This window comes from Chiloscyllium punctatum, chromosome 49 (genome assembly GCF_047496795.1).
Source record: "Chiloscyllium punctatum isolate Juve2018m chromosome 49, sChiPun1.3, whole genome shotgun sequence".
Classification (NCBI taxonomy): Eukaryota; Metazoa; Chordata; class Chondrichthyes; order Orectolobiformes; family Hemiscylliidae; genus Chiloscyllium; species Chiloscyllium punctatum.
Genome location: NC_092787.1, coordinates 29,084,806 through 29,103,384, shown reverse-complemented (window position 1 = coordinate 29,103,384; position 18,579 = coordinate 29,084,806). Strand labels below are relative to the sequence as shown.

Genomic DNA, 18,579 nt, shown 5'->3' with positions numbered 1-18,579 from the left:
GAGGTGGGAATTGAACCCGGGTCCCTGGTGCTGTGAGGCAGCAGTGCTAACCACTGAGCCACCGTGCCGCCCCAATGTAGTGACTGTCACGAGGGCAGCCAGGTGGACATCATAGACTTCGAGTTTCCTGATTGGAGGTGTTAACCTGGTCCAGTCAGGGAGCCCTGGCTGACAGATATAAAGAGGTCATTCTGTGAGCTGACTCTGAAGAAGCAATGCTAAAGTCAAAGACTGATCCCGTGTAAATAAAGGATGATTTGGTGACGGCCTTTATGGAGTTATATCAGTGGGGACGAGAATAAAGCTTTTGGGTGAAGAAACCCACTCCCAACAGTAGTCTTTGAGTTGGGGGTAAATATTTTCATACATCATGCTCTTGTTTGGGAAGCATGACTCGTTCACCCCTGCCATAGGTGGAAAGAACACTTGATTTTTCCCGGCAAACGACATTTTGGCAGATGAAAAGCAACAAGTCATTCTCCTGACTGCCTGTGGAGCTGCAGCTGTTTTGGTTATTAGGACCCCGACTTTCTCTGAGGCACCGGATACTACAACCTTTCAGGGAGGTGACGGACTTCATTAAGGAATATTATGACCCCAAGTGTCCTGAAATTCGGAGACCTTATTGATTTTACTTGGCAGTTGAAGAACCGTGGGAATCTGTATTGGATTTTGACTAAATTAGGATGACTGGCAGCAGCGTGAGATTTTGATTCAACCCTGAATGAGATGCTGAGAGACAATTTGGAATGTGGAATTAATGATGTAACCGTGCAAAAAAATCCATTAGCTGAAGCTCAACTGGACTTCAAACTGGCTTTGTCATTGGAAAATGCAGCAAGTGAAGCATCTGAGTTTTGGGGTATTCCAATGGAAGTGGACACCCTCGCCAGTCCCACTGAACTTGGGGGAATGCCACCTGCATAGCCTCATGCAGGATATATCCCGAACAAATGGACTCTAGGCCAGCCCACAGCAAAACTCCAAAACAAAGCCAAGCCTCAGCCAAACCGGTAACGTTTTCTTCAGGATCCAGGCCAGTGACCCATTGTCGTTGTTGTTGGTATGTGGACTCATGACAGCAAAAGAGTCTTACTGGGCCTAAATGGTGTAAGAGAGCTCATAGACTGGTATCCAGGAAAATGTGGCAGCACCGTGGCTCGGTGCCAGGGACCCGGGTTCAATTCCCGCCTCAGGTGACTGACTGTGTAGAGTTTGCACATTCTCCCCGTGTCTGCGTGGGTTTCCTCCGGGTGCTCCGGTTTCCTCCCACAGTCCAAAGATATGCAGGGCAGGTGAATTGGCCATGCTAAATGCCCATAGTGTTCAGGGATGTGCAGGCTAGGTGGGTTAACCATGGGAGATATGGGGTTAGGCAAATAGGAGAGGATTGGGTCTGGGCGGGATGCTCTTCAGAAGATTACTGTGGGCTAGAGGGGCTGAATGGCCTGCTTCCCCACTGTCGGGGTTCTATGATCCAGTTCACACCTGGGAAAGTCCACCTGTATCTGGTTTGGAACATTTAAAATGTTCAGCAACTTCCAAATCAGAACTAATCAAAATAAACATTTGGTTAAATGCTCATCTGGTTGTAATAGAGGTCGATACCAGCTGAACCGTTTCAATGATCACAGAACCAGTCTTGATTCACTCTGAACTCTAATCCTTGGTTAGACTGCGAACCTATCCTGGGAAACCTTTACAGATTAGGGGGACAACTTTGGTTCCAGTTTTTTATGAGAAGCAGCTGAGCCAGTCAGCACAGATTCGAATAAAAGTTTCAGGCCAAAGCTTGATGCGGAAAATTTGGTTGAGGAAGATTCACCTTGATTGGCTTAACCTTTTTCAATTAGAAAATAGCTCCCTGAGTAAAGTCCTAATTAAATATCCAGAGGTTTTTCAGAAAGGTCTTGAGACCATGAAAGTAGCCATGGTCACCCTGCATATTGACCAGGAAGCAATTCCATGATTCTGCAAGACCCGCCCAGTGCCATTTGCGTTATGGGCAAAAGTAGAGGCAGAAATCAGGAGGCTGGAAAGGGAAGGAACCATCAAACCAGTCCTGGTTGTGGAATGGGCAACACCGGTCACACTGACTGTGAAGCCTGATGGGTCAATTCACCTTTCTGGGGATTTTAAACAAACAATAACTGGATGTTTGAAGCTGGATAAATAGTCAATCCCTCACACACAAAACCCCATACAATGCTGGGGGGGTGGGGGGGTTGGAGGGGGCTGCCCTTCATAAAGCTGGACACGAGCCATGTGTACTTGCAATTGTGATGAAATGAGGATTCCCTGAAGTGTGCCACAATGAATATCCATAAGGGTTTATATCAAGAAACAAGACTGCCATTTGGGGTATCGCCAGCCTGTGCAATTTGTCAGTGGACAATAGAGAAGGTTTTTTACAAGGTTTACACCAGATCACCATTTAGTTAGATGATGTGCTAATAACAGGGAAAACCAAGAAAGAGCACTTAGAGCACTTGGACATAGTCCATAGGCATTTCTCCCAGGTGGGTGTACATCTTAAAAGGAAAAACAATGTGTTTCAGGCATCCCAACTGATCTACTTGGGCTGCAGAGCTCACAAGACTAGATGACAACGTTGTAAGATAAAGTGAAGGTGATCAAAGGTGCCCTGGTTTTCACGTCTGTACTGGGAATATGTTAGAAAATTTGAGTGCACCTTTTCCAACGTACAGCATCCAGGAAGCGTTGGTCACAGATGCCAAGCCATCATTTACCAGCAGGGAATTTGGATATTTCCTAAAGTCAAATGAGATTCAACAGCTAAGGACAGCTCCGTACCACCCATTGTCCAGTGGCCTGGCAGAAAGAGCAGTCCAAATTCTGACGGCTGGCTTAAAGAAACAGCCTAGAACCTTGAGAGATACCAAACTATCACGGTTCTCACTTGATTCTGGGACCACCCAATATACAGGGATAGCACTAACAGCATTGTTAATGGGTAAAAGACTCCCCAGCAGGTTAGGCCTGATCCTCTTGAACCTTGGGGGGGGAAGGTGAAATGGCATCAGGAACGCCAATGTTGGACCCAAAGCTCTGTCGAACGAAAAAGACAATTTGGTACAGGAGATGGTGGTGTAAGAATCATGGAAACGGTCCTGCTTTAGTAAGAGGCCTGGTCAATGCAAGGTCAGGAGCATTGAGATATAAAGTTAGGGTCAGTATGGAAGTCCTGAACAAGTGTGTGGACCAAATGAAAGCCACAAATTTGCAAACACTACAGAAGGAAAGCACGCTGTACCTCTTGGAACAAAGGAGAAGGTGCCGGAACCTGGGGCATGACCTTTTCAGTCAAGGTTTGATCACACCTCCGAATCCGAGATGAACCTGGTGGCTGTAACTGCCTCGATGCCTTTGCTGCCCGAGGAACAGTGTGAAATACAACCAAGGTGCTCCTTGCGCAGGAGATGGTGAGCTGATGTGTGTTACACGCTGCCCGAGTCCGGGGGAAGCTGACCTGGTGTTGAAATGCCCCAGGAGCCCCTCCAAGGAAAAACACTGACCTACGGCCACATGAACCCAGAGGGGGAGGCATGTAGTGATTGTAACAAGGTCACCCAGGTGGACCTCAGAGAATAGGAGTTCCCTGGTTTGGGCTGTTAATCTGGTCCAATAGGGATCCCTGGCTGAAAGATGAAAAGGGGAGCATCAAAGATTCTGACACTCTGTGAGTTGACTCTGAGGGCTGTTCCTGTGTAAATAAAGGGTGACTTGGTGACAGTATATTGGCATCTGGAGTTATTTGAACAGGAAGGCATAGCACAGGGTTAGATATAGAATAAAGTTCCTTCGACACTTTCCCATCAAACACTCCCATGACAAGGTTAGATGCAGGGTAAAGCTCTCTCTCCTCAAAGAGTTAAAGGTGGATAGACAATGGCAGACGTTTAACGAACAAATAGATAAACTTCAACAATTGTACATCCCTGTCTGGTAGGGAAACAGGGAAGGTGGATCCCCAATAGCTAACAATTCATATACACTGGCCAGGAAAAACAGTGCTATGGGGAGACATTTAAAACTCACCAGAGGGGGTCAAAAGCTTTAATTCGGAAGGGGACAAAAGAGAGTAAGCTCGCAGAAAACATTAAAACTGACTGCAAAAACTTCTATAGATATGAAAAGAGAAAAAGACGGGTGAAAACAAATGAGGCTCCCTCACAGTTCGATTCATAATGGACCACAAAGAGATGGCAGACCAGTTCAACAAATACTTTGGATCTGTCTTCACTAAAGGAGGAAACCAATAATGATCTGGAAATACTAGGGGACAGAAGGTCAAGCATGAAGGAGGAACTGAAGCAAATCCAGATTAGTCAGGAATTGGTATTAGGGAAATTGATGGGATTAAAACCTGATATGTCCCCAGGGTCTGATGCTCTGCATCCCACAGTACTTAAGGAAGTGGCCCTAGAAAATCTGGATGCATTGATGGTCATTTTCCAGCATTCTATAGAATCTAGAAGAGTTCCAGTGGATTTGGGGAGAGCTAATGTAACTCACTTTTTAAAAATAGATGGAGAGAGAAAATGGGGAATTAGAGGCAGGCCGCTTAGCCTGACATGGGTGGTGGGGAGAATGCTGGAGACAGGCTAGATGCAGGAAGAATGTTCCCAATGTTGGAGAAGTCCAGAAGTAGGGGTCACAGTTTAAGAATACGGGGTAAGCCATTCAGTCCTGAGATGAGGAAGACTCACTTCACTCAGAGTTGTGAACCTGTGGAATTCTCTCCAACAGGAAGCTGTTGGGGCCAGTTCATTAGATAGATTCAAGAGGGAGAGGGACATGGCCCTTGTGGCTAAAGGGATCAAGGGGTTTGGAGAGAAAGCAGGAGTGGGCTATCGAGATCACATGATCAGCCATGATCATATTGAATGGTGGGGCAGGCTCGACGGGCCAAAGGGCCTCCTCCAGCTCCTGTTTTCTGTTTTGATGTTTACTTGTTTAATGTGAAATAAACTGAAGGTAAAGCTCTCTCTACACTGTCACCATCAAACATTCCCAGGACAGGGGAAGCAGGGTGAGGTACAGAGTAAAGCTTCCTCTCCCATGTCCCTACACATATTGACTGAGCCTTGACAGACAGGGTCTGGTTGGTTACAAGATGCTAGCAGCAAGGCTGCTCACTGGGGGATGAATCTTTGTGTGTTTTCTGTAAGGCACTCAGTGCTGAACCTTTCTTCCTGCAGTTCCGGTTCACGGGTGGTGGCAGTGCGGGAGAGAAGGGACCGATGCTGTCTGCTCAGGAAGCTCAAGCCCAGGCAATATTACAGCAGGCCAGGGTGAGTATCAGCATGGAGCCTGAGACCCTCCCCGTATATCAGGCAAGACGTATGGGCTTGGAGAGTGACCATCTGGGTAGGACCCACTCCTTCCCTCCATTCAGAGCTCACTGTAGTGAGGATTCCACCAGTAGACAGTGATGCAGTGACTCTGACCAGATATGGTGCTGTACCGACATAACAAAACCTCACCCTCGTCAGAAACACATTGCCCCTCAGAGTACACAATCCAACCCATTCCTGAGTCAGCACCGAGAGAGTGCAGCGCTGTGGGAGGGTCAGCACTGAGGGAGTGCAGCACTGTCGGAGGTTCAGTGCTGAGGGAGTGCAGCATTGTCGGAGGGTCAGTGCTGAGGGAGTGCAGCATTGTCGGAGGGTCAGTGCTGAGGGAGTGCCACATTGTTAGAGGGTCAGCACTGAGGGAGTGCATCACTGTTGGAGGGTCAGTGCTGAGGGAGTGCCGCACTGTCGGAGGGTCAGTGCTGAGGAAGTGCCATGCTGTCAGAGGGTCAGTGCTGAGGGAGTGCCACGCTGTCAGAGGGTCAGTGCTGAGGGAGTGCCGCACTGTCGGCGGGTCAGTGCTGAGGGAGTGCCACACTGTCAGAGGTTCAGTGTTGAGGGAGTGCCGCACTGTCGGAGGGTCAGTGCTGAGGGAGTGGACACTGTTTGCGGGTCAGTGCTGAGGGAGTGCTGCACTGTTGGAGGGTCAGTGCTGAGGGAGTGGACACTGTTTGCGGGTCAGTGCTGAGGGAGTGCCGCACTGTCGGAGGGTCAGTGCTGAGGGAGTGCCGCACTGTCAGAGGGTCAGTGCTGAGGGAGTGCCGCGCTGTCAGAGGGTCAATGCAGAGGGAGTGCCGCACTGTCGGCGGGTCAGTGCTGAGGGAGTGCCACACTGTCAGAGGTTCAGTGTTGAGGGAGTGCCGCACTGTCGGAGGGTCAGTGCTGAGGGAGTGGACACTGTTTGCGGGTCAGTGCTGAGGGAGTGCTGCACTGTTGGAGGGTCAGTGCTGAGGGAGTGGACACTGTTTGCGGGTCAGTGCTGAGGGAGTGCCGCACTGTCGGAGGGTCAGTGCTGAGGGAGTGCCGCACTGTCGGAGGGTCAGTGCTGAGGGAGTGCCGCACTGTCGGAGGGTCAGTGCTGAGGGAGTGCCGTGCTGTAGGAGGGTCAGTGCTGAGGGAGTGCCGCACTGTCGGAGGGTCAGTGCTGAGGGAGTGCCGTGCTGTAGGAGGGTCAGTGCTGAGGGAGTGCCGCACTGTAGGAGGGTCAGTGCTGAGGGAGTGCCGCACTGTCGGAGGGTCAGTGCTGAGGGAGTGCCGCACTGTCGGAGGGTCAGTGCTGAGGGAGTGCCGCACTGTCGGAGGGTCAGTGCTGAGGGAGTGCCGCACTGTCGGAGGGTCAGTGCTGAGGGAGTGCCGTGCTGTTTGAGAATGTGGGTGTGAATATTGTTGTAATTGCTGCCATTACCTACTGGTGCCCGGGGAGCTCTGACAAACAGCTCCATGAAAGCCAGGTTGATTAAAAGAATATGCAGGAACAAGTGCTGAGCTCTCCTGCAGTTTGTTAATTCGAACGGTCTTTGGGAGTGGGTGATGGAGCTGTTCTGTTGATTGTCTTGTTTTGATGAAAATCTGTTGTTTTTACAGCTGGCATTGAGAGGACCAACTGGACCAATGGGATTAACTGGAAGACCAGGCCCTATTGTAAGTGCTGCTGGTGGTCAGCTCCAATGTTGAGGTGGTGGTTGTGGGGTGGGGTGCGGGTGGGGTGGCTGTGAACTCAGGGTTGGGCACATGTCCCCCTCTTTCTCCTTCCCTGATGGCACAATCCAAGCTACAAGTCACTCAGTTCAGAAACCGAATGGTTTGATGATTCACTCCTGATGGTTGTGAGAGTTAAGGTAATGTGTTCCTGGGGAGAGAGATCTGTTGGATTCTGACGGAGATCAGTTGAATTAACTTTGCGAGTGAGATCTATTGGAATACAAGTGAGAGTGGGATCTTTTGGATTACTGAGGAAGTGGAATCTGTTGCATTACCAGTTTCCCTGTTGCACACACTCTCACCGTTTGGAAACTGCTTTCTCTGAGAGTGACAAGACCCAGACCTCAGGCTTCAAGACCACACACCCCGAGTGACTGCCACCTGACCCTGGACAAGGACATTCGAGAGGAGGAGGGTAGTGCAAGAGGAAACATGAGGGAGGGGAGAGCAACAGGAAGAATGGGAATGGAGAGCATGAAGTTGAGAGGCAGGAGGAAGAGGATAGAGAGGGTTGGTGAAGAGAGAGAAGAGAGTGTGGTCTACATCTTCACAAATGTTATCTACCTGTCGCACTGTCTGGCAGAGTTTGAACATAGGTTCAGGGTATAGGAGCCTCGATGTCTCAAATGGCCTGAGCCCATTGGTGCCTCTCACAGGGAAGTCTCTGGCTGAAGACTAAACTGTACAACCTGAAATCAACTCTGAACTGAGACTGACCCATGGCTCAAGGCTTGTACAGTTTAGGGAGAATATCAGCCAGAAAAGAGTTCCACAACCGAATGATTCAAAGAGTTACCAAGATTTGGACCTACCATTCTGGAATTCTTCCTCATTTTCCCTTTGAGGAATTTCGGGCTTGATGAATTCGATTCAGTAAGTGGTGGATGACAGCTCAGAGGAGAAGCTTGATGGGCCAAATTACCCTGCTCTGGCCTTGACAGCATTACTAACCGTGAGTGAATGTAAACCTGGGCCTGGCACTGAGACTGGGATTGGGATTGGGATTGGGCCTGAGTTTGGGAATTGGCCTGGGACTGGGATTAAGCCTGGGAATATGACTGGAGTTGGGACTGAGAATGAATTTAGGATTGGGGCTGGGCTTGGGGTGGAAGTGGGATTGGGTCTGATGCTATATTTTGACTGGGGCTGGTCCTGGGATTGGGGCTGGGGTTGGGACTGGGTGCAGGACTGGAACCAGGATTGGAATTGGGCCTGGAACTGGATTTGGGACTGGACATAGGATTGAGAGTTGGATTGGGCCTGTGATTGTCCCTAAAACTGAGCACAGGCCTGGGCCTGAGATTGAGACTGCGGCTGGGCAGGCTTTTGGCGGCTGGAATATGTGTGGAATTCATGTTGGTGGAGCCAGGCCAGGGGTGGCATGTGGTTCAGCTCACCCTAGGTAGAGCTACTGTGTTTGCGAGGGGGAGCTGTGTGTGGGAAGGGCTGCTTTTGGGAAGGGACAACTGGGTGGGGTCCTTGGTATTGTCCTGAGCTTCTGTAAGTGTCTGTTCTGTTTCCCCAGGGACCACCTGGATACCTCGGGATCAAAGGTGAAATGGGAGACATTGGGCCTCAGGTGAGACTCTTAAGACATCATCTTATCCAATGCTGGGCTTTGTAACAGTAATCAATCTTCAATTATGACTGTCCTGCAGCAAATACGCAAATTCCTTTCAAAGTTGCTGTGTATCCCAGAACAAGAACTAGTGCCACTTATGAGAGACAAAACACTTATGGACTCAGTACAGGGAGTTCCATTCCACCCAGCACATTCAGTATTCCTGCTGACCCCTTCAGGGAACCCACCACAGGCCCCATTTGACAATAAAATGAATTAAACATCACGATTAACCCTGGAGCCAAAACATTAAAGAGCAAAGTCCCATCTTAAAAGGACATGTAGTTCAGGGAGTGCCACACTGTCAGATGGTCAATACTGAGGAGACACCCCACTCCAGAGGTAAGGGGAGAGTGACAGCTCTTCACATCAAGACCACATTCGACCAAGTGTGGCATCAAGGAGCCTGAGCAAAACTGGAATCAGTGGGCAGCAGGGGGCAAACTCTCTGCTGGTTAGAGTCGTACCTGACACTTGGGAAGATGGTTGTGGTTGTTGGAGGTCAGTTATCTCAGCTCCAGGACATCTCTGCGGGAGTTCCTCAGGGTAGTGTCCTCGGCCCAACCATCTTCAGCTGCTTCATCAATGACCTTCCCTCCATCATAAGGTCAGAAGTGGGGATATTTGCCAATGATGGCACAGTGTTCAGCACCATTCACAACTCCTCAGATACCGAAGCAGTCATGTTCAAATGTAACAAGATCTGGGCAATATCCAGGCTTGGGCTGAGAAGTGGCAAATAACATTTATGCCACACAAATGCCAGGCAAAGACCATTGCCAATGCCTCTTGATATTCAATGGTGTTACCGTCACCGAATCTCCAATTATCAACATCCTGGGCTTTATCATTGATCAGAAACGCAACTGAACTTACCCCATGAACACAGTGGCTGCAAGGACAGGTCAGAAACTGGGAATACTGCAGCGTGTAACTCACCTCCTGACTCCCCAGAACATGTCTACCACCTCCAAGGCACAAGTCAGGAATGTGATGGAATATCCCCAGATGGGTGCAGCTCCAACACTCTGGAAGCTTGGCACAATCCAGGACAAGGCAGTCCACTTGATTGGCACCACGTCCACAAGCATCCGCTGCCTGTACCACTGTGATGCTCAGTAGCAGCAGTGTGTACCATCTACAAGATGCAGTGCCGAAATTCACCAAAGATCCTCAGACTGCACCTTCCAAACCCATGACCATTTCCATTGAGGACAAGGGCAGCAGATACATGGGAACACCACCCTCCAAGTTCCCCTCCAAGCCCCTCACCATCCTGACTCGGAAATATATCTCCTGTTCCTTCACGGTCACTGAGTGAAAATCCTGGAATTCCCTCCCAACAGCTTTGAGGGGGTTACTACAGAATGTGGGCTGCAGCAGTTCAAGAAGACAGTTCACCACCAGCTTCTCAAGGGGGCAACTAGGGACAGGCAATAAAGAGTAGCCCAGCCAGTCACAGTCCGAATGCTGATTGTTTGAAGACCCTGCTTCAGTGTTACACAGACTGATGGTTTCATTCTCATTCACAGGGTCCAAGAGGCGCACAAGGCCCACCTGGTCCAACAGGGAAACCAGGCCGAAGGGTAAGAGCACACGGAGCACTCAAACTGCCCCGAGATGCGGCATTTTAGGGATATGACCATTATCTCACAGGTACACATAGGGGACAGATGCTGGTCACGAGACAGACCCCAGGGTGAGACTTCAGGCTAAAGTGTTCATGTGGCAGGAGGGTCATTGAACAGAGGGACACAGCTTGAAGGGAATCAGTAAAGAAGCCAGAGGGGGAGAGGAGGAGAATGTTTTGGGCGCAGTGAGTTATAGTGTTCTGCGAAGTGCTGCCTGAGAGGGCAGTGGGAGCGGACTCAACAGGAACTCTCCCAAAGGGGGAAATGATACCTAAAGGTGGAAAGACAAAGGGCTTGAAGTTATATTCAGTGACACAGCCTGAATGGCAATTCATGAGGAGTCTGGGTTAGTGGGTCAAGGGATCCCCCCACCTCAGGAACAACAGATGGGAATGTCGAATGGAGTAAGACACCTGGAGAAAACCGGGATCAACTTCTGAGGAATTCAAATGATGACTGGTTATTGGACCAAACGCTTCAGTATATAGAGGGAGCAGGTTTGATAGGCAGCAAGAAATTACCTCTGCCACTACGCAGAATTGGGCAGGTAGGTTGGAGAGGGGGAGCAATCCATAACATCCTATACCCCAGTGAGAGTCAGTGTGTGTGCGACTGTACCCCAGTGAGAGTCAGTGTGTGTGGTACTGTACCCCAGTGAGAGTCAGTGTGTGTGCGACTGTACCCCAGTGAGAGTCAGTGTGTGGGGGAGCTGTACCCCAGTGAGAGTCACTGTTTGTGGGACTGTATCCCAGTGAGATTCAGTGTGTGTGGGAGCTGTACCCCAGTGAGAAGTCAGTGTGTGTGGGAGCCGTAGCCCAGTGAGAGTCAGTGTGTGTGGGACTGTACCCCATTAAGAGTCAGTGTGTGTGGGAGCTGTACCCCAGTGAGAGTCAGTGTGTGTGGGACCATAGCCCAGTGAGAGTCAGTGTGTGTGGTACTGTACCCCAGTGAGAGTCACTGTTTGTGGGACTGTACCCCAGTGAGAGTCAGTGTGTGTGGGAGCTGTACCCCAGTGAGAGTCAGTGTGTGTGGGAGCTGTACCCCAGTGAGGGTCAGTGTGTGTGTGAGCTGTACCCCAGTGAGAGTCAGTGTGTGTGTGGGAGCCGTAGCCCAGTGAGAGTCAGTGTGTGTGGGACTGTACCCCATTAAGAGTCAGTGTGTGTGGGAGCTGTACCCCAGTGAGGGTCAGTGTGTGAGGGAACTGTACCCGTGTGTGGGAGCTGTATCCCAGTGAGAGTCAGTGTGTGTGAGACAGTACCCCACTGGGAATCAGTGTGTGTGGGACTGTTCCCCAGTGAGAGTCAGTGTGTGTGGGACTGTACCCCAGTGAGAGTCAGTGTGTGTGGGACTGTACCCCAGTGAGAGTCAGTGTGTGTGGGACTGTACCCCAGTGAGAGTCAGTGAGTGTGGGACTGTACCCCAGTGAGATTCAGTGTGTGTGGGACTGTACCCCATTGAGATTCAATGAATTGATTTTTGTTTCTGTGTTCTTTGTGTTTTAGGGTCGAGCTGGAGCTGATGGATCGAGGGGAATGCCAGGACCACCTGGGAGGAAGGTACACTGAAATTATCCACCAATCACAGCATGTCGTGTTCCTACCATTCACTGGCTGTCTGGGGTTGTCCCTTTACACACAACTTTCTTGTCACCCCTGGTCATTCAAACCTCTTGGTTCTGTTTTCCAAGTTTTTAAGTGCTTGGAAGGGGTAGGGTCTGTAGTAACCAGCGTGCACACAGAAGGGGAGGAGCCACTGAAGCGCAGACTTATGCATGAACGCATACACACACACTCTACACACACTCCACACACACACTCACACACACACACACACTCACAACTCGCACACACACACACACACACTCACACACTGTACACACACTCCATACACACACTCACACACTCAGTCATACACAAACAAACACACACACTGTCTCTCACATTGACAAGTGAAGATACATACACACTCACACAGACACTGTCACACACACATACACACACACACTCACGCATACACACACACTCACATATACATACATGCGCATAAGCACACACACAGACAGACATACACACATGCACCTGCGCGCATTCGCACACACACCCACATGCACATGTACTCATATGCATATACACACATATACAGGTACACACATACACATGCGTGCACACAGATACATGCTCACACGCATACACACACAGAACCACGCACACACACACACACATGCACACGCACACGTGTGTGTGTGTGCTGCATTATCTATACTGACTGTGAAAATTATTTGAAATTAAACTGCATTTCTTTAACATTTGACAGGGAGACCGAGGATTTGATGGACTCCCTGGGCTTCCGGGTGAGAAGGGAAACAGAGTAAGTGCTGACCTTACTTTTGTTCAGGAGTTGTTGTTCACTGATTGAAGGTCTCGCCTAGAGTGTGTTATTGATGGTAGTCAAGCTTTAACGACAACCCCCTCCCCCCTCTCCTGGCCCAGGATAGGAGACTCCTGGAGAGACAAGAGAAAGCTGATTAAATATCTCTCTCCGTGCCCTAAGTGTGTACAGGTAGCATTATCCTGTATCTAATCCCTTGCTGTCCTGGAAGTATTTGAAAGGGACAGTGTTGAGGGAACTTTACTCTGTTTGGAATTATAGAGTTTCTGTAGTGTGGAAGCAGGTCCTGGGCCCATTGAGTCCACACCAATCCCCTGAAGAGCTGCCCACCCTGTCGCCATAATCCTACATTTCCCATGGCAAAGTCACCCAACCTGCACATCCTTGGACTGTGGGAGGAAACCGGAGCACCCGGAGGAAACCCACGCAGACACGGGGAGAACGTGCAAACTCCACACAGAGAGTCATTGAAGGCTGGAATCGAACCTGGGTTGCTGGCGTTGTGAGGCAGCCATGCTAACCACTGAGCCACTGTGCCACGCCAGTATCTGACTGTGTGTTTGCTGACTCTGCCACTGTCTCCTACCTTGTATGAAGTGAGCCCAGTGCTGGCTGTTTTGTCCAATCAGCCTGTTTAGAGATGTTGTGGCAGACGTTCTGATGCAGCTGGGGCCTGAATCCAGGCCTCCTGGCTCAGAGGTAGGGACACTACACTACACCACAGCAGCTTAACAACATAACAAATAGGAGCAGGAGTAGGCCACCTGGCCCTTGGAGTCTGCTCTGCCATTCAATAAGATCATGGCTGACCTTTTCCTGGCCTCGGCTCCACTTACCCACCCTCTTACCATGATCCCTAGTTCCTTTCCTGTTCGAACAATCGATCTATCTCTGCCTTAAAAACATTCAACAAGGTCGCTTCATCAACTTCACTGGGCAAGGAATCTCACAGGTTCATAACCTTCTGGGTGAAGGGGTTCCTCCTCAACTCAGCCCTGAACCTGCCTCCGCTTCTTTTGAGGCTAAGGCCCCTGGTTCTTGTTTCACACCCGCCCCCCACCCCTCACCCCAGTGGAAAGAGCCTCCCTTTAGGGTCGGGCTGGAGTTGATGGATCGAGGGGAATGCCAGGCCCACCTGGGAGGAAGGTACACTGAAAGTATCCACCAATCGCAGCACGACGCGTTCCCTTCTCTCTTACCTATTCCCTTGGTCATTTCATATGTTTCTGTAAGACCTCACCTCCCTCTTTTAAATTCTATTGAGTGTAGTTTTGGTCTCCTCTTAAGTTAACCCCCTCAACCTCAGAATCAACCTCGTGAGCCTCCCCTGCACCCCCTCCAGTGCCAGTCCATCCTTTCTAAAGTAAGGAGACCACAGCACGGTGGCACAGTGGTTAGCACTGCTGCCTCACAGCGCCAGAGACCCGGGTTCAATTCCCACCTCAGGTGACTGTGTGGAGTTTGCACATTCTCCCCGTGTCTGCGTGGGTTTCCTCCGGGTGCTCCGGTTTCCTCCCATACTCCAAAGATATGTAGGTTGGGTGAATTGCCATGCTAAATTGCCCGTAGTGTTAGGTAAGGGGTAGATGTAGATGTAGGGGTATGGGTGGGTTGCGCTTTGGCGGGTGCGGTGTGGATTTGTTGGGCCGAAGGGCCTGTTTCCACACTGTAAAGTAATCTAAAACTGTACACAGTACTCCAGGTATGGCCTCACCAGTGTCCTGGTAATGAAGGACAATATTCCATTTGCCTTCGATATTGCCGACTGCACCTTTAAACCAACTGTTTGCAATTCATGTCCATGGACACCCAGGTCCCTCTGCACGTAAAAGGCTGCAATTTTCCACCAGTTAAATAACAGCTCATTTTGTTGTTATTGCTACCGTGGAGTCTTCGGGTCATAGAGATGTACAGAAACAGACCCTTCGGCCCAACCCGTCCATCCTGACCAGATATCCCAACCCAATCTGGTCCCACCTGCACACTCCCTTCACCCTACCTACTAACTTCTTGGAGCTCAGTGCTCTGCTTGGGAATTTGTGCTGTTGTGTCAGTGTGTGAGCAATGTGAAAGCTCCTGTCAGTTTAACCCATTCACTTCTCCAGGAAGGAGCCTGCCTGCTGTCATTCAATGCACCTTATCACCTCCATTTATATTCAGCATCTGGTCAAACAGAGAGCTCTCTCTGACAGGGTTCACACATGGGGACAAAGAGGACAGAGTGTTTAAGAGGAGAGTAAATCAAAAGGATCAGGCAGCATTGCAGACAGTGATAGCCAGGGAGACACAGGATGGGACAGAGTGTACAAAGGAGTGCAGTTTAGGTGGGTTAACCATGGGGTTACAGGGATAGGATGGGATGCTCTTCAGAGGGTTGATGCAGACATGATGGGCAGAATGGCCTCTACAATCTACAGGCATAAAACAAGCATGGCAAATTGGTGCAAAGGGCAGTTAAAAGGTAATGAGACAAAATGAATTGTCCTCTACTTGAATGAGCATAATTATTCTGAATAAGGGAAATATCAGCACAAATGGAAGTTAATGAGTCCGATCTGGAAGCTGTTACCGAGTTATAGTCACAAGGAGATCAGAGTCTGAACTGAACATCCAGAGGGTATGGGACTTTTCAAAAGGACAGGCAAGAGGAATGGGATGGGTGGATTTGTTCACAAGGTGGGGCGAGTGTATTAGTTAGAAATGATCTTGACTCAGAAGACACAGAATCCATGTGGGTGGAGCTAGGAGACAGTAGTCGAGGACCCCCTAACAGTAGCTGTACAGTCGGACAGAATAAGTCAAAGGCTAATGAGGTCAGATAACAAATGCAGTACATTAATCATGGGTGACTTTAATCTTCATATAGATCAGGATAGTCAGGGGAATGTTTTAAAAACCAATAAAAAATGACCAAAACTTAATAAAGAGGAAGAAAATAACCTTTGAATGTAAACTAGCAAGTTACATAAAAATAGACCATTGCTCAAACACAGTGAACAATTTGAGCCTCTTAAATATGGAATGATATTCTGGCATTGGAGCCAATCCAGAGAAAGTTTATTCGGCTTATGCCAGGTATGGAGGGACTGACTTGTGGTTGAACAGGTTGGGGCTGTACTCATTGGAGTTTTGAAGAGTGAGAGACAACCTTACTGAACATTTAACATCTTAGGGAGCTTGACAGAGGAGATGCGGAGAGGTTGTTTTCCCTTAGAACATAGAACAGTACAGCACAGTCCAGGCCCTTCGGCCCTCGATGTGGTGCCGACCGGCACCACTCCCCACCTCTTCCTCCACTACATTGATGACTGCATCGGTGCCACCTCGTGCTCCCGCGAGGAGGTTGAGCAATTCATCAACTTCACCAACACATTCCACCCTGACCTTAAATTTACCTGGACCATCTCTGACACCTCCCTCTTCTTCCTGGACCTCTCCATCTCCATTAATGACGACAGACTTGACACTGACATTTTTTTACAAACCCACCGACTCCCATAGCTACCTGGATTACACCTCTTCCCACCCTATCTCTTGCAAAAATGTCATCCCGTATTCCCAATTCCTCCGCCTCCGCCGGATCTGCTCTCAGGGGGACCACTTCCACCACAGAACACACCACATGGCCTCCTTCTTTAGAGACCGCAATTTCCCTTCCCACGTGGTTAAAGATGCCCTCCATTGCATCACATCCACATCCCGCACCTCCGCCCTCAGACCCCACCCCTCCAACCGTAACAAGGACAGAACGCCTCTGATGCTCACCTTCCACCCTACCAACCTTCGCATAAACCACAACATCCGCCGACATTTCCGCCACCTCCAAGCAGACCCCACCACCAGGGATATATTTCCCTCCCCACCCCTTTCCGCCTTCCGCAAAGACCATTCCCTCTGTGACTACCTGGTCAGGTCCACGCCCCTCCAACAACCCACCCTCCCATCCTGGCACTTTCCCCTGCCACCGCAGGAACTGCAAAACCTGCGCCCACACTTCCTCCCTCACCTCTATCCAAGGCCCTAAAGGAGCCTTCCACATCCATCAAAGTTTTACCTGCATATTCACTAATATCATTTATTGTAGCCGTTGCTCCCGATGCGGTCTCCTCTACATTGGGGAGACTGGGCGCCTCCTAGCAAAGTGCTTTAGGGAACATCTCCGGGACACCCGCACCAATCAACCAAACCGCCCCGTGGCCCAACATTTCAACTCCCCCTCCCACTCTGCCGAGAACATGGAGGTCCTGGGCCTCCTTCACCGCCGCTCCCTCACCACCAGACGTCTGGAGGAAGAACGCCTCATCTTCTGCCTCGGAACACTTCAACCCCAGGGCCTCAACGTGGACTTCAACAGTTTCCTCATTTCCCCTTCCCCCACCTCACCCTAGTTCCAAACTTCCAGCTCAGCACTGTCTCCATGACTTGTCCTACCTGCCTATCTTCTTTTCCACCTATCCACTCCACCCTCCTCCCTGACCTATCACCTTCATCCCCTCCCCCACTCACCTATTGTACTCTATGCTACTCTCTCCCCATCTCCACCCTCCTTTAGCTTATCTCTCCACGCTTCAGGCTCTCTGCCTGTATTCCTGATGAAGGGCTTTTGCCCGAAACGTCAATTTTCCTGCTCCTCAGATGCTGTCTGAACTGCTGTGCTTTTCCAGCACCACTCTAATCCAGAATCCTATAACCCATCTGGCCCAGGGGACTTATCTATCCTCATGTTTTTCAAAACTTCCAGCACATCCTCCTCCTTAAGATTAACCTGTTTGAGGGTATTAGCCTGTTTCACGCTGTCCTCACAAATGTCAAGGTCCCTCTCAGTAGTGAATACTGAAGCAAAGTATTCATTAAGGACCTCCCCTACTTCCTCCAACTCCAGGCACAAGTTCCCTCCACTGTCCCTGATCAGCCCTACCCTCACACTGACCATCCTCTTGTTCCTCACATAACTGTGAAATGCCGTGGGGTTTTCCTTAATCCTACCCACCAAGGTAGGATTTTTCATGCCCCCCTTCTAGCTGAACTCAGTTCATTCTTCAGTTCCTTCCTGACTTCCTTGTAACCCTGTAAAGCCCTGTCTGATCCATCCCTTCTCAGCCTTAAGTAAGCTTCCTTCTTCCTCTTAACTAGATGTTCCTCATCTCTTGTCATCCAAGGTTCCTTGCCTCACTGGGACAAACCTGTCCAGCCCTATCAGCAAGTGCTCCCTAAACAACCTCCACATCTCTGTCATGCATTTTCCTGAGAATATCTGTTCCCAATTTATGCCTCACAGTTCCTGCCTAACAGCATTGTAATCCCCCCTCCCACAATTACATACTTTCCCATACCACCTGCTCCTCTCCCTCTCCATGACGATAGTAAGGGTCAGGGAGTTGTGATCACTGTCACCAAAGTGCTCTCCCACTGTGAGATCTGATGCCTGACCTGGTTCATTGCCAAGCATCAAATCCCTCTAGTCAGCCAATCTATATATTGAGTCAGGAATCCTTCCTGGACACTGCTGACAAAGTCTACCCAATCCAAACTATTTGCACAATTCCAATCAATATTAGGCAAGTTGAAGTCACCCATGACAACAACCCTATTACTTCTGCGCCTTTCCAAAATCTGCCCCCCAATGTGCTCCTCCATGTCTCTGTTGGTCTTGGGGGGTCTGTGGAAACTTCCAATAAAGTGACCGCTCCTTTCCTGTTTCTGACTTGCACCCATACTGAGTGCTCCCCTTGTGGGAGAGTCCAGGATCAGACAGCATCATCTCAGAATAGAAGGTCACTTCAAAGTTTGGGAGAAGATTTGTAGCTCGGGTGCTCGTTGTTGTGGTTCTGTTCGCCGAGCTGGGAATTTGTGTTGCAGACGT

The 18,579-nt window shown here is 49.8% G+C and overlaps 1 protein-coding gene across 2 annotated transcripts in view; it reads left to right on the top strand.

Moving 5' to 3' along the window:
• The window catches only part of col5a1 (procollagen, type V, alpha 1), a 551,133-nt gene that overhangs the window by 347,930 nt on the left and 184,624 nt on the right, over positions 1–18,579 (top strand). For both annotated transcript variants that reach the window (XM_072566092.1, XM_072566091.1), the window contains exons 13-18: positions 5,223–5,315; positions 6,960–7,016; positions 8,602–8,655; positions 10,230–10,283; positions 11,831–11,884; positions 12,642–12,695. In XM_072566092.1, the coding sequence (XP_072422193.1) occupies positions 5,223–5,315; positions 6,960–7,016; positions 8,602–8,655; positions 10,230–10,283; positions 11,831–11,884; positions 12,642–12,695 (366 nt within the window). The remainder of the gene's footprint in view (positions 1–5,222; positions 5,316–6,959; positions 7,017–8,601; positions 8,656–10,229; positions 10,284–11,830; positions 11,885–12,641; positions 12,696–18,579) is intronic.